Source organism: Neovison vison, chromosome 3 (genome assembly GCF_020171115.1).
Source record: "Neovison vison isolate M4711 chromosome 3, ASM_NN_V1, whole genome shotgun sequence".
In the NCBI taxonomy this organism is placed as follows: domain Eukaryota; kingdom Metazoa; phylum Chordata; class Mammalia; order Carnivora; family Mustelidae; genus Neogale; species Neogale vison.
In genome coordinates this window covers 44,483,827-44,498,952 of record NC_058093.1, presented here as the reverse complement: position 1 = coordinate 44,498,952, position 15,126 = coordinate 44,483,827, and the positions used below count along the sequence as shown (strand labels likewise).

At 52.6% G+C, this 15,126-nt stretch overlaps 1 protein-coding gene across 2 annotated transcripts in view; it reads right to left on the bottom strand.

The window, feature by feature from the left end:
* MLPH (melanophilin) overlaps positions 1 to 14,602 on the bottom strand; it is a 44,119-nt gene extending 29,517 nt beyond the window's left edge. For both annotated transcript variants that reach the window (XM_044241916.1, XM_044241917.1), the window contains exons 1-2: positions 14,409 to 14,602; positions 7,768 to 7,897 (exon numbers count right to left, since the gene is read on the bottom strand). In XM_044241916.1, the coding sequence (XP_044097851.1) occupies positions 7,768 to 7,877 (110 nt within the window). In that variant the 5' untranslated portion in view covers positions 7,878 to 7,897; positions 14,409 to 14,602. The remainder of the gene's footprint in view (positions 1 to 7,767; positions 7,898 to 14,408) is intronic.
* Between the last annotated feature and the right edge of the window lie 524 nt (positions 14,603 to 15,126).

The window sequence follows — 15,126 nt, the reverse complement described above, 5'->3', positions numbered from 1 at the left end:
GGGTGCAGCCCAGCAGACTGCAAACTCGGCGTCTCACTGGATCCCGGGGGCAGCCCGCGCACTGGCTGTTGAGTACAGGCTCTGAAATGCCATGCGGAAGCTCCCCTTTCTCTCTGCTGCGCACGTCTGTCGGGTGAGGCTGCAGGTGTCCTGGCCCCCGGCTCTTCCCCAGATGGAGGGAGTCAAAGAGCTGGGCCCTTCCGTGCATGTTCCCTGCAAGGAGGTTTCCTGAAGTGCTAGTCTGTACTTACGTGACGATAAAAAATCACGTGTATCTTTTCTGTAGCTAAGACCTCTTAATACCCGAGTCATGAGGATGAACGTCAAACACTCAGAAAACCCTCCCCTACACAGTCTCACAGTTAACCAGTTCTGGACACTCTTCACAGGTGGGCCCACCCTCGGTGTCTGGTCCTGGAGTAGCAGCTAATAAGAACCGCAGAGCAGCAAGCCTGTCTAGGGAGTAAATGATGTAACACAGTAAAAGACCCAAGTGCACATTCATCATCTGTGCACATTTGAAGACAGCCGTGAGTCCTTCTGTGGTCAGGCAATGGGCTGGGTGCTAAGGACCAAACTGAGCCCTCACTGGGCTTAGATATGGGTGGGGAGACATATTCAGACCTAAGAGCTGTGGAGGGAGATCCAGTGGGCTAAGCAGAAAGAAATGGTATTGGGAGAACAGTGGCTATTTCAGAAAGCAATCTGGGGAGGTTTGTCTGAGGCGGTGATGTCTTAGAAGGGATAGGAGTGATGTGAAGGAGGGTGGAATGGGGAGACCTGGAGGAAAGGTGACTCCTGGGGGCCATGGGGAGAAAGACAGCAGGGCAGGGAGGGGGGTAGATGTCCAGCAGAAAGATGGACTGGAATGAACCGGGGTAGCTCTGTGTGGCCAGCGAGCCACATCTGGCTCAATAAGTCTTATCAAGGCATGAAATGTGGGATGAGAAGGAAGGAGTGGAAATGACCGTGATGCCTGGGCACTTGACCTCAGCAACGAGGCTGATTCCAAGATGGGGAAGTGGAGACCTTGGAGGAATCAAGACCTGTCTTAGACACGCTGTGTTAGAGATGCTGGTTAGACCCCAGCCGAGGGGCTCAGCAGCCATTTGTCTACATGCCTCGAAGGTTCAGAAGACAGTTCTTGGCTGAGGTCATATATTTGGGATTTGCTGTCTAGACCCACGCCATCCAATATGGTAGCCACAAAGCACACGGGGTTATTTCAGCCAGTTACAAGGAGAAAAACAAAGACAAAGTTAGTTCCCCAGTTGCATCAGGCACATCTGAAGGGCTTAACAGGTGCAGGTGGCTACTGGTCCCCACTCTGGAGAGAGACGTAGCTCAGTTCCTCGGTCCAAGGAGCAGTGCGGGTCCAGGGGGCATCAGAACCATGGTGCTGGTGTGCACCCTCAGGGAATGGGTGTGCACAGAGCAGGACTCAGGTGGGGTCCCCGACCCTCTGAACGTGACTACTGGGTGGTCTAGGAAGATCAGCAAAGAAACAGAAGGCAGAAGACCCCCAGATGTGAGTGTGGAGGAATACAGTAAGAAAAAGGTCAATGAGCTCAGAGCCTCTGGTCTTATTAGACTTCTCTATGCATTTTTTTAAAAAGTAAAATGCCATAAACCCATACATTTTCACCACCTGCTTTTTCCACTTGGTACCTTGTGAACTGGTCATGAAGATTTATTGCTACAGCTTTATTTCTAATGGGCTCCAGGTGATCCACTGTTGAATTCATGGTTAAAGCTGGTTACCTGGCGAAAACTTGTAATTTTGGACACTGGAGTCTTTCTAGTTCTTCACTCTTAATGATCCTTGCTGTGAGGGGATATCCTCTCTTGCTTCTCTCCTTTGCATGACTTTTAGCCAAGAGCTTGCTGGCTCAAAGGGCTTGGCCCCATTGTAGGGCTTTGGCTATGCTATGCCAGACTGACCTCCACAAAGGTCTAACGTATCCCTGCATTCACCCACACTCTTCAGCCAGGTTAACTACTGGGATTCTCATTCATCTTTGGAAATACGTGAAAATGATATATTTTGATTAGTTTGTATTTCTTTTGTTATTCTTGCAGATATTTCTTCATCTTTTTTCTTGACTATGTGCATTTCTTCTTTGGTGAATTTCCTGTTCATATCCTTTTCCCATTTCATTGGGTTTGGGGTGGTTTTCTAATTTGGAAAACTTACTTATCTTTTTGATTTTAAGAAGCCCCTTATATATCAAGGATAGGAATCCTCGCTATTTCTGTTATATTGTTTCTTCTTTTTTAAAATTATTTTTTTTTCAAAATTTTGCACGTACGCATTTATTTAGTCAATACCTATCAATTGTTTTTGTTCTAATTTCTCCCTGCGTTGCCGTATGTTGGTTCTTTCACTGCAAGATTCTATACGTATTTATCCATATTCTCTCCCAGGAATATTCCTAGTTACATGGCTCATGTTTTTAACATTTCAATTAAAAATCCGAGATTAACTCTCACTCCTGCTGGTGGTCAACTGTCCCCAGACTAACCTTTCCTACTGGTATGAAACGTTACCTTTGTTGTAGCAGAAGTTGTTATACACACTGCTGTATTTCAGACTTTTCCATATTGTTTAATTGGTGACATCTGTGAAGGACCACTTTAATTACTGTAGCACTGAAATAATTTATCTCCTGGAACAAAGCCCTTCTTACTAATTTTATTTAAACTGTTCTGTCTTACATCTTTGTTCTTCCATACCATTTTCTCACATTCCCCAAAGTACCTTGGGAATTTGACCGGGGTTACGGTTTACTGATTCCCCCGCAGTCAGACGCTCGTGTTCTCTAGAGCACGTGGTGTCGCCTGCTATTTATTTCACCTTTTTGAATGTTGCTCCATAATGTTTTGTGTTATTCTTCATACTGCTTTTGCACATGGCTGATATGTATGTTTCTGGGTACCTCATCTTTTTATTGTAAATAGAATCTTTTTCTATGTATCTTCTAACCGATTATTTTTGATGTCTAAGAAGGGGACCCTCATTTTTTTTAAAATATTCTTTTGTAATTAGCCTTTTTTTCCTGGTTTTACAAAGAACGACCTTGGGTTTTCACATCTGCAGGTTGTAGCTATGGCTCTCCATGACCACAGGCTTTATTTTGTTACCTTCTCTGACCGCATCGGTCAGCACTAAATTAGCGGTGATGAGTGCCGATGATAGAAGTCCTTTGCTTGTTTCTAACATTAATATATCCTGATGACTCTTGTTTGAAGGACTCTTTCATCATGTTAAGAAAGTATTTTTATTTCTATTTTATTAATTTAACAAAATTATCAGAAATAGCATGCTACCAAGCACTCTTCTGTGGCACTGAGATAATCCTATGTTTTTTTTTTAAAGATTGTATTTATTTATTTAAGAGAGAACAAGAGCGTGAGAGCAGAGGGGGAGGGGCAGAGGGAGAGATGCAGGCAGATGCCAGGACACACTGGGATCCTGATCTGAGCCAAAGGCAGATGCTCAACCCACTGAGCCACCCAGATATCCCAAAATAATCCTACATTCTGTCTCCCTAGCACCTGGGGTGGCTCAAAGCCCAGGCCCTGCACCAGGTAGCAGACTCGGCATAAAGAGGATGGGGCTCTCACACAAGGGTCTGTCCGATTTAAGGCTCAATGTTCATCCACAGCAAGACACACGTCCTCATGATACAGTCCACCAGTCAGGACTCGATGGTAGGAAACAGGTAGTAAGTTAAATCTACCCTAAACTGCCTTACGGATGCCAATGTTGTTAACATCCTAATTTTGTCTATCTCTGAATTTTGGATTCTTTGGAGGGCAGCATCAGGTCCTGATGGGAGGCCAGGAATGATAGGACACTTTGTACAGTGAACACCCCACTCCCAAGTGCCTGGTCCCACACACCAACCGCAGGGAGAGATTTCTATGTGCCAAAGACGGCATGGCTTCCTCCCTTCTTGTCCACTTCCCGAAAGAGCCCGCAAGGAAAGCCACCCATTCGGGTGTGTCTGCTACTCTGTATGTCTGCTTCCTAGAGGAGCTAGACCCTAGAAAAACTCCTTCCAGTTGATTCGGAGGAGCAGCATCTGTGTTGTCACTGTGCCCAAGTATCAGCGACCCGGGCCAGCTCATCTGTCACGTGCTTTGACAGAGGAGACCCACCGGTGTGTTGCTCCTACAGTTTGATCCAGCAGGTGCTGGATCCTTTACAGTGGACTTCTGCTTCCATGTCTGGGGAGAAATACATCTAATACACATTTCTGTTAACTTGTAAATATTAAAAGAAATACTGTTGTTGTCTGTTTTCCAGTTGGTCTATGCAGTGGTCGTTTAGCAAATGGCTCTGCGCCAGATTTGCTCCCGGCGAGTCAGGCCCGTACGCTGTGTCCTCCTGATGTGTATTCGGGATAGGAAAGTTCTTCTTATTTAGTGAACACGTTTCTTGGTGTCACAGTTGTTTCCCCATTCACTTGGTTCTATCAGTGGCTGTGGCTGGTTCCTTGAGCCGAGCCTTCCATCTGGCATCCCTTCTGGAGGACGGCAAAGACTTCAGAAACCCAACCGCGCGATTCCCGAGGTGCTCGGTTGGTCACGGCCACCAGCTCGTGGTCACCGGACCATGATTTCTCTGTTGAGCTGGTTCAAAGGTCAGAGAAATAGAGTGATGACGTGACAGCCAACCGCTCTGTCGAACCAATTCTGGTGTCAGGAACCCAGAGTCTTTATTTTTAGGCTGGTTGAGCCGTGCCCCTTCCCAGCAGAGCTGCCTGTCTGGGTTGAAATTCAATCCACGTGTCCTGACCTCATGATGCTCATGGTGTCCACCCCCGTGCCTCGGGACCACACGCCTGGGTCCTGCGGCGGCCTAGGGTCAGCGGGATGCTGCAGCAAATGTTCCTCATGGTCAGAGATGGCTTTAGTTTGTGTTGCATATTTAACTAAGAGCACAGTGGACGAGAGACGAAACCATCAAAAATGGTAAGAGCTATAAAAGTCCTTCCCTTCCTCCTCCTTCCCAGAATGACTTTTTTCTTCTCAAACGTATCACCTGCTATTTCCCTGTTTGTGCCGCAGGAACCGGTCACGGTAATGGCCCTGGGCTTCACCACCCTTGGCTCAACATTACTGTGACACAGCCCTTCCCTGAGACAGCCTCTCAGCAGATCACATTTCCAGAGGTGGGACAACATTCCATGGCATTGATGTCCCCCAGGCAGCCTCCTCTGGTCTGGGAGGGGGCATTTGACAAGCCTACCCCAAGCACAGGGCAGGCCCAGTCAACACAGCAGAGCGGGCCCATCCCCCCACACCCCTGCCTCCCACTTCCAGAACTATCTTTTTCTGAGCAGATGGCATCAGACACTCCTGAGTGAGGGGGCACCCTGACCATATCTGTCCTGGGGGTCTGGCCTGGGCCACAGGCTGTACCCAGGACAGGGGGAATCACGGTTCACACTGCTGTAGGAGCCTTCTGTTTGCAACAGCATCGATAGGCCAGCTGGGCCTGGCTCCTCTTGGCACTGTGAACGGCCCCAAGGACTCTGACAGTGAGCAATGTTGGATGCCAGAAGGGACTCATTTTCATGCAATAAGCACAGGGGTTTCTGCGAGACCCACTTCAGCTGTCTACACCAAGGAGGAGCAGCCCAGCTCATGGGTCTCTGGGACAGAGGCTGCCTCTTGCGACCTGGCCCAGGGGCTCCTCCCTCTGCTCCCTGAGAGCTGGGTTCCCCTCCTTCACATTTATCCGTGGTTCCATTTACACTTAAAATACACGTGGACAACAGCTGGGTTACCTGCAGGCAGGGTGTGGCCCATCCCTGGGGACGGGGGCGCTGTCAAGAGGGAGGGGCAGGCTGGTTTTGCTGGCACGAACATTGTGGCCCCCGTCGGGGCCCAGAGGTCATGACCAGGACAGGGGAGCTGTTCTGGTAAGGGTGAGAGGATGCTGCAGTGTTCACAGGAAGAAGGGAAAGAGAGGGAGGGGACTTCAGCATGTGGCAAAGCGGGGTCATCGGAAGCAGAGGGAGATGGGACAGAGCACAGGGCAGGCAGCTCTGGCCCCTGCATGGGACTTGGAGGTCGGGTCAGGTCCAGACCTGCCAAGGGCTCCAGTGTGAGGTCTAGTGTGGGTGCGTTAGGACCCCTCCCCGCTGTCACCATGCTTGTTTCCCTTAGTGTCTGGTCCTTTGTCAGGGACTTTGTTCTGTGTGGGGACCCAGAGATCCCCTCAAAGATCATCCTTCTCTGTCTCCTTGGGGGCTCTGGACTCTCTCCTGCAGGGGGGTTTCCTTCTGCCTGGTGACAACACCCTGGGGTCAGTTGAGTAATGCTCCTCCCATGTGAAAACTGTGTACAATTTTAGTTCCTGGGACCATGCATATGGGGATTGCGCAGACGGGATGAAGTCAAGTGTCTTGAGGTGGCAGGCTCCTCTGGATTTTCTGGGTGGGCCCAGTATCATCACAGGTCCTTACAAGGCGCAGAGGGATAAGGAGGGGGAAAGTGGAGTCAGGGCTGGGTGCCAGGCTGACTGCCCGGAGGACAGAGGCTGGGGCAGGGGCCAGGGAGTGCGGGTACCCTGGATGCTGGGGAAGGCAAAGACAAAGATTCCTCCCTGGAGCTTCTAGAGGGAACACAGGCCTGCTGACACCTTGATGCTCAGACTTCTGACCTCCAGAACCAGGAGAAATGTATGCGTGGTAAGCCACTAAATTTACAGTGATGACAACAGCCCCAGGAAGCTGACACAAATACCAGCTATTGGTGAGAAGTCCACAATCCGTTCTGAGCTCCCAGTCGGCACATGTGGCATCCACTTGTCCATCTGATGTCCCACAGACAACCTAACGGCAATGTGTCTGAACCCTTTCCTGGTTCCCTCAAACCTGCTCCTCGTTGCCGTCCCCCGGGGAGGTGGTGACCACCCAGCCTCCCAGCTACTCAGGCCAGGACCCTGGAGTCACCCTTGGCACCCATGCATGTGGGTGTGGGCAGACTTGCTGACTCTGCCCTCAAAGTCCACCTGACCGCTCCTCGGGAGCCCATGGCTAGCGGAGCAGAAGCCGGGTCTCATCCCCTGCTTGACGGCGGCTGGGACTCAGAAGGCCCGGGTCCCACAGAGGCCGGCCAGGCCCCACACGCTGGCACCCCATTCCCCTAGAGTGCCCTTTCAGGCATCTGCTTTGCTGCCCCACCTCCTCCCTGAATCATTGCTTCAGTGTCCCCTTGATAGGACTACCAGCCCCCAGGGACACCGAGAAAGGATGATAAAGGCGCACAGGGCACAGCTAAATGTTATGGGGGTGGGGTGGGGTGGGGTGGGGGGTAAATACCGGCGGAGGGTGTTGGTTCCACCCGTGGCTGCCCATTCGAGGATGGGTGCCACCCAGCACTCTGGAAAGACAGACAAAGCCAGTCTTGGTCCTAAAACCGCTCCATTCCGGCCTTCTGGGTATTTCCCTATTCTATCACCTCTAGCTTGCTATGTCACGGCAGAAGCATCACCAGGCTCAGGAGACAAGGTGGCCCTGAAGCTGGGTCAACAGGAAATAAGATTATTCAGGGAACACCTAAACGCAGGCTAGAAAGTCAGATCCCCTCGTTTCAATTAGGTGGAAGCCAAGCCCAGAAAGGGGGACAGTTCCCAGCGGCCGGCTTCCCATCCCGTGTCTTGCATTGATGCTTCCTGCTGTCTGCCCGCCGCAAGTCCCCCCCCCCCCCACTGCAGAGAACACCGGAGAGAGGGGCTCGGCCCCACACACTTACTCCAGTCTTTCCTCTTCTTTCCTTCTCAGATCAAAGTCCCTCTGAACCACTTCCCAGACGTGCTTGGCCTCTTCATCCGTGAGCTTGGAAAGATCCAGTTTTCTCCCCATCCTGCTTGTCGGGGTCACACCTGGAAAAGACAGCATCACTGGTGGTCACCCCGGAAGCCTGTGGATAAGCAGCTAAGCCACGAAGTAAGAGGCAAAACAGAATGCACAGAGTTCTGGGCAGTTTGTCTGGACCTGGGTGTAATGCTTTTCTAAAACAGGCCAATTTGTGTAGTTTAAAGGTGTCATATTTATGTGTGAAATCCCTGCATCCTTGGGACTCACACACTTAGTCACGGGGCCCTCTGTCCTTCTGCTGCGACATAATGTCAGTGATGTCAGTATCTAGGGGCACCCCGCTTCCTCCCATCCCCAGGCCATGCTCTGCCATGGGAACCTCAGAAATGCTGGAGATGCGCTTCATCCCTGGGGCTTCTGCCTTAGAACTCCTGGGGGAGCAACACCATGGAAGAGAGGAAATGTCTCCCCAGATTCTTGGTCAAGGTGCGGAGTCGGCCAGTGCACGCCCTGGCCTGCTGAGAGGTGACCCTGGTGTGACGCCTGTGAGGTTACAGTGTCTGTGGGGTGGGGGAGGGGGATGTGCGTTCTTCCCATGGTGAGGTCGAAGTGCAGGCCAATGATGGAGTACCAAGCCCGTGGGCAGCAAGGTCAGCAGGAGCTCGGTCTATCGGAGCTGCAAACCTGGGCGCATGCTGGCTTCACTGGCAGCTCGGGCTGCCCTGACGTCCTTGCCTCACCCTCCAAGATCCTGACTTCATTCAACTGCTTAACAGAATTAAGGGCCCTTAACATTGTGTGACGCCCTGATTCTAGGTCACCTGCTGGCCAGGAAGGAAACTTCAGGTCATTTTATGCCCTATCTGTAGACGATAAGCCAGATCCAAGTCAATGCTAAAAGGGCAAGGAAGGAAAACCCAAACGCCCAAAGCCAAGATAAGTAGAAACTTAGAACCTTGCATGCTGTTCAAAGAGCTTCATATGGGGTGCCTGGGTGGCTCAGTCAGTTAAGTGTCTGCCTTCGTCATGATCCCAGGGTCCTGGGATGGAGCCCGGTGTCTGGATCCCTGCTCAGCAGGCACCCTGCTTCTTCTTCTCCCTCTGCCACTCCTCCTACTTGGGCTCTCACACTCTCTCTCAAATAAATAAATAAAATCTAAAAAAAACCCCAAAACAACAACAGTGTGCCTCATGGACAGATTTTCAGGCCTTGCCCCAGACCTTCTGATTCAGAATTTGTGTTTTAATGAGATTCCCAGGGTTGGGGGTCATGTTCAAACAGGAGTGGGCCGATGCTGCTGGTCCTGGGACCCCTCTGAGCTGGAAAGCTCTAGGGAAGCAGGACAGGGACGCTGAGGGATTGGCTGAGCAGAGAACTGGGACGCATGGGCCCTCCTGCTGGCTCTTCCTACAGAGAAATCACAAGAGCCTCACAAATGCCAATGCTGCCATCACACGAGGCACGACACTGAGGCATTACCACACCAGGGAGGACTTCGTCCAGGGATTTGAGCAAGCAGGGGTGGGGGAGCTTCCCAGAGGTCCCAGAGGGGACCACCCTGCTCACCCCATCATGCCCATCCTTTGAACATTTCTTCGCACCTTCTGCTGTGACTGCCGCTGTCCCGTCCGTCCCTGTCAAGCTCCAGGAGGGACAGACTTTGTCCTTTGCCTGGCATGCAGCAGGCACTGTTCTGGGCTCCCAGTGCTCTGACCCCCTGCACGCTGCCCCTCGGCCCAAGGACGAGGCTGCCACACTCACGTCAGCTCTTCTCTAGGCACCAAGGCTCAGGGGAAGATGTGGGTCGGGTGACAGTTGTGCCGGGGGGAACAGAGTTTGAGAATCTCCGTGTGACTTCAACAAGTCTTCACTGGGGACTGAAACCTGTTTCTCGGGATCCCGTCTGGCTGCTCTCCCTGGGAATTCTTTAAACCGAATGAAAACTTGATTTTGCTTCTGAATTCTGGGGAGCAGCTCTCTTCCAGTGCTGCTGACCATGTGAACATTCATCATGGAGACATCGATGAACTTGCTCTGGGCCAGGGATGGACTTGGATTTGTTTCACAAGGGGTCAGTTTTGTCAAGTGACCTTTTCAGGGCAGCATCCAGATACCATCTAAAACGAAAATCTCCCCAGAGCTCCCATGGCCCTCAACTAAAATATTCCCTGACTTGTGCCTTAAATCGGTGAGAAATAATTTCTTCAGTTTTTTGCACCAAATCCTCAGTATTTCCCCCTTTGAGCATGATGCTGACTGTGAATGATGTGTTCCAAAGTCGCCTCAATGTGCCAGACTCATTCAAACTATTTTCATCAACAGCTGAATTTAGATTTTTGGACAAGAAAGCGTTAAAACAAAATTCCCTGTTGCCATTCTAGAATACACGATTTCTGGTTTTTGAAAAACTGGAAGAAAAAGTTCTTTCTTGGTGGATGACTGGGGTTGATTCATTTTTCTCAAACCAGTTTTGAAAAAAAAATTGTATCCTAAGAAGCACATTCATGGTGAGAGAGCCGTGACCGTCAGCTGACTAATTACCACTGTCTCTTCTCTGAAGAGACACAATTCCAGGCTTCCTTTAAGAAACTTAGATAGAACCATGAGAGACTATGGACTCTGAAAAACAGTCTGAGGGGTTTGAAGTGGCGGGGGGGTGGGAGGTTGGGGTACCAGGTGGTGGGTATTATAGAGGGCACGGCTTGCATGGAGCACTGGGTGTACTGAAAAAATAATGAATACTGTTTTTCTGAAAATAAATAATTGGAAAAAAAAAAAAGAAACTTAGATAGTGAGGGGCGGGGGAGGGAGGCAAAACAAAAGGAAACTAGAATACTCTTCTCGCCATGCAAGCCTAGTTAGCCAAAAGCATGCTCAGTGGCTGGTAAGTGGACGGATGGGAAGGCCGCCAGAACAGTCCCTTGACGCTGAGGACATGGCCCCCCTCCCCTCCCACATCCTTCCTCTCCCCTTCCTGGGGGGCCCCCTCCCCAGACTGTTTTTTCTCTTGGGAGCTTCTTGCTCAAAAGGAGGGCTTCTTGGTTTCCCAGCCTGGGCAGCAAAGACCACCAAGGCCTCGGGGACCAGATGCATGCTGGACCTGGAGGGTCTGGGCACCTCTGGTAGAGGGGTGCCCGCCAAGACCAGGTGAGCCCCTCAGAAGCAGGGTGACATATGCACAGGGGGGACCAGAAGGCCAAGAGCAACAAGCGGCCCACCTGCTTCTACAGAAATGGTGGCACCATGGCTTAGCTCCCTCTTGGAAGTTCTGATCGTGACACTGAGTTAACATGGGAAATGACCTATGTTCACTATACTGTTTAAAAAGCCAGAATGGACGTGATTTAGATTGTGGAAAACATGGATCTGACCCAGCCAAACCAAGCACCATGCGGTTGACGTCACCTGAAAAATTGAGCTTAGTGCTTGTGTTGAGCTCTGACCCAGCTTCCAGGAGAGCCAGAGGTTCGGGGAGAAGAGGGAAGGAAGAGGGATTCCAAAGCTTGGATCTGCCTGTAAGAGGCTGTGCCATGCTCTGGGGTGAACGGAGGAAGAGGCTCCCGGCGCAGCCGGGGGCTGAGAGCCAAGGGCCTGTGACCCGAGTCTGCATCTACCATGCCTGAGTCTTCCCACTTAGTGAATTAAGGACATGCGGAGGCTTTTAGAGCTTTTTGAACACTATCTTTAGAAAGTAACCCTAAACTGCATGGAGAATACTTTCTCGACTTGAGCATTTACAATGCACAGACCAAAAGTCACTGGCACCTCGGGGAGACATTGTTGGCATCCCCCTGTGGCTTGCCTCGGGCTGATAACACTGCTGTGGACAACCCCCTGCGAGGCACAGCAACACCGTGGAACCAAATGGGCTCAAGGAGGGGACAGCCCTTTAGTTAATTATCTGTCTCCCATCACGACACACTGTGCTTGCTCCCTGAGACCCCGATCTGCCCCTGGAACCCCTCTACCTACAAGAGTCCTGGGGGAGCATGAGGGCAGAGAGCTTGTGGACCCACCCACCACCCAGGGGAGGAGCTGCTTTTGTCCCTGCTCCCTCCCAGGGAAACCTCCCAGGGCATGTGTGGCGGGGAGGGCTGACTCTGCCGGGCTCTAAGTCATGAGGTTCCTGCGTGAAATGCTTTCAATTTCGCCCGTTCCACTGCTCAGATTTAATCACCTTTTTAATCTCTGAGACGGTTAGCCCTCCCTAATGGTTTTTTAGTTGTAATGGAGAAAAGCAAGGGTGTCGTGGTGATAAAAGAGTTGCAAAGACCATGGAATGGGTTTTACACCACGGGTATATCCCAGTTGCGGATCACTGAATTTCAATGGTGCGTCATGTTTCTTTCTCTGTTCAAGAATTGCATTAGTAGTCTGGCCAAGTTCAAGGGAAGTGTGGGTGGGGGCTCCTCCTACAGGACATTTGACTTGACCAGCCTCCTGGGTCAGCTGCCCTTTGAGCCTTGGAACAATGGCGCTTATGAGCGGTCACCTGCCCTGAGCAAATAAAGCTGTAAAACAAGTCCAAGTTTGTCAAGAAATTCCCAACTCCCAAAGGAGGCAGGAAGGCTCTCTGACTCAGAGTTGAGGCCATGGCAGTGTCCTTGCTGATAAAGGTGCAGACACATTCCCAAAGGAAGGCAAATGTGCCAGCTGTGGGGCCCTCGGTGTTGACCCTGCTGGCTGTTTCCCAAATGCCACCCTCTGCGCTGGCGGGTGTGGCTATTTCTGCGGCCAAGCCTTGCCCTAGCCCTTGTCAGCTGCAAAATGAGCACATTTCCACCCAGAAGCTTCCCCCGACCCCCACTCAAGGTGCTGCTGCTCCAGCAGCAACCGCACTGGGGGAGGTCTCTATAGCTTGCCCCCCCCCCCGCACCTGTCCCTTCTCTCTGCTTTCTCAGGTCTCTGGGCGGTTGCTGGTGACACTTGTCATCTATACACAGATGCAGCTTCTGCATGTGCAGCTAAAGCTTCAGCCCCAGTGTCTGCAGGAAGAATGGGTGAGGGGTGAGGCTGCAGAGAGAGGACAGGGCCGAGGGCCAGGAGCTGGGGTCCCATCCCGGTGCAGGCACCAGCTGGCCCTGTGACCTAGGTCAACTTCCCGCCTCTCTGGATCTCAGCTTTCCCTTCTGGGTCATGGGCAGGTTCGGGCTCCAGGAGCTCTCTAGCCCTCTCCAGCCCTGCAAGCTGCCTGAATATTAGAGAAAGGGGAGGCTATAGGATGGGGGGAGGGGCAGACCTTTTCCTCAGGGGTTGCTTCTCAAGCAAGATAGTCAGCCTCAGAAGGCTGACCCAACCATGTGGGCTCACACACACACAAGCAAGCACCATGTTGTCATTCAAGGGCACTGAAGTCACCTGTCCCGTGAGCCTTCAGGGCTCTGAAACCTCCTTACCACCCCAAGCCCCCCAGCAGACCCACTCAACTGATTTTCATGTCTCAGTCTCTAATGTCTTAATCAGTAAGACCCACTGACTTCTCTCCTGTGATCCTGGAACTGTCCTCAGTCAATCCTCCAGAGCATCTACCACCGTGCCCAATTTTTGGATGTGGGGGAGGCCCTGGGGATTTGGAAGGGGATGAGGCTCTTGCCCAGGAAAGCTGTGGCTTGGCTAGGGTCCTCTGAGTGGTCCAACAATGACGTGGAGGCATGGACGTCCAGGAAAGAGGTGAACGAGCTGGATCCAACGCTCCCCACAAGAGGCAAGCCATTGCCCTTTCTGCGGGACTCCCAGCCACAGCCAGTGCCTGCCTTGGCATATAGTGGGCTCCTGTGGGCCACACCTCCCCCATTACCATCCAGACCTCTCAGAAAAAAATATGTATATATGATTTAAAAAAAAAACCACACCACATTAAAAGAAAAAGTAGATGCCCAGCTGAAAATAGAGTTTTCAATACTGGGGTAAGGTTAGTGGGAAACAGGTGTCTAAGCCTGGGAAACTATAGGGGATTTATAAGGGAGGGTTAGCTCAGGCCAGGAGCTGGGTCCTGTGTCCACTACACCACGCCCATCGTCCACAGGGTGGGGGGGCATATCTCTGGAACTAGGCGAATGGGTGGACTGAAGCGGGGAGTGCTCTCTGTAAACAAAGATGACTATAATAAAGCTGGGGCTTTTGGAAAGCAAGAGGAAGGTCAGGACCCCCTCCCATGGCAAAACATCATCAGGGCTCTTTCCCCCCAAATCAGCCCCGCAGTGGAGGTGGAAGACTTTCATCAGAAGGCCTTGGGCCCCTGGGAATCCAGCCTTGGGTCCCCTGTGTTGACCGAAACCTCAGCCCTGACCGCGCTCGGACTACAGTAGGCTCTGATTGAAAGCACTGTTTTGTCCAAGATGGGCTCCATGAAAACCCAGCAGTCTGATCAGGGTATCCTTGAGACCTGGGTTTGGTGGAAAGGGAGCGCCCTCCTCAACAGCCTGGACCAGGGTCTGGGAGCCCCATCCCCCGCACGGGGGTATTTTCACCACTCAGAGCTGCACACAGCACCACGGACCCTCCCTACGCCTGGGCCCCCAGTCCTGGGCACCACCCGGACTGGCCTCGTCGTTCCCCCTTCTGTCTGCACTCACCAGCTGCTTTCTAGGGACGGGCAGGCCCTGGCCCTGTCCCCGGGGTTGCTCTCCCTGGTCCGGCGAAGGAAGGAAGGCGACCAGGTAGGGCGTCGGGTCCGGGCGCTCTGGGGCAAAGCAGGATGGTCCGGGCCAGGGAGGGCGCGGGGAGTACGGGGCCAGGTAGGGCGCAGGGGGGCGAGGCAGGGCGCGGGGAGCAGAGCACCTGATCTGCGCGGCCCGCGGGGTGCGGGCTAGGTCCGGGTGCAGCCGGCCGGGTCACGTGGGCCGAACCCCGCCCCCCTCCCCCGGTCCCGCCCAGCTCCGGGAGAGCCTCCGGGTGGCGCGCAAAGGCCCGAGCGCGAGTGCTGCGAGCGGCGCGGGTGGCGAGGGAGCCGGGGAGCACGCCAGACTCCGCGCCCCAAGCCAACCTCTGGGAGAAAGGTGGCGGCGGGGAGGGCAGGGTTGAGCCCACACCTGGGAGTTGCGGCGACTTCGCCGGGTGCTGCTGCTGACTTGGCCCTGCCCTCAGCGCCAGGGGACCCGTCGCCTGAACGCGCCCTCGGAGCGCGCGGCCCTTCTTTAAATTCCTAACCAGTTCTGCAGGGGAACGCGGTTTACTCTGGCCTTACCAATGGGGAAACTGAGACTCCGGAAAGAGCTTTACCCAAAGCCACCGACTAATAAGCAGGAATGCCAACTGGTGAGTGGGACTTGGGGTCCCGGGCTTCGTCGCGCA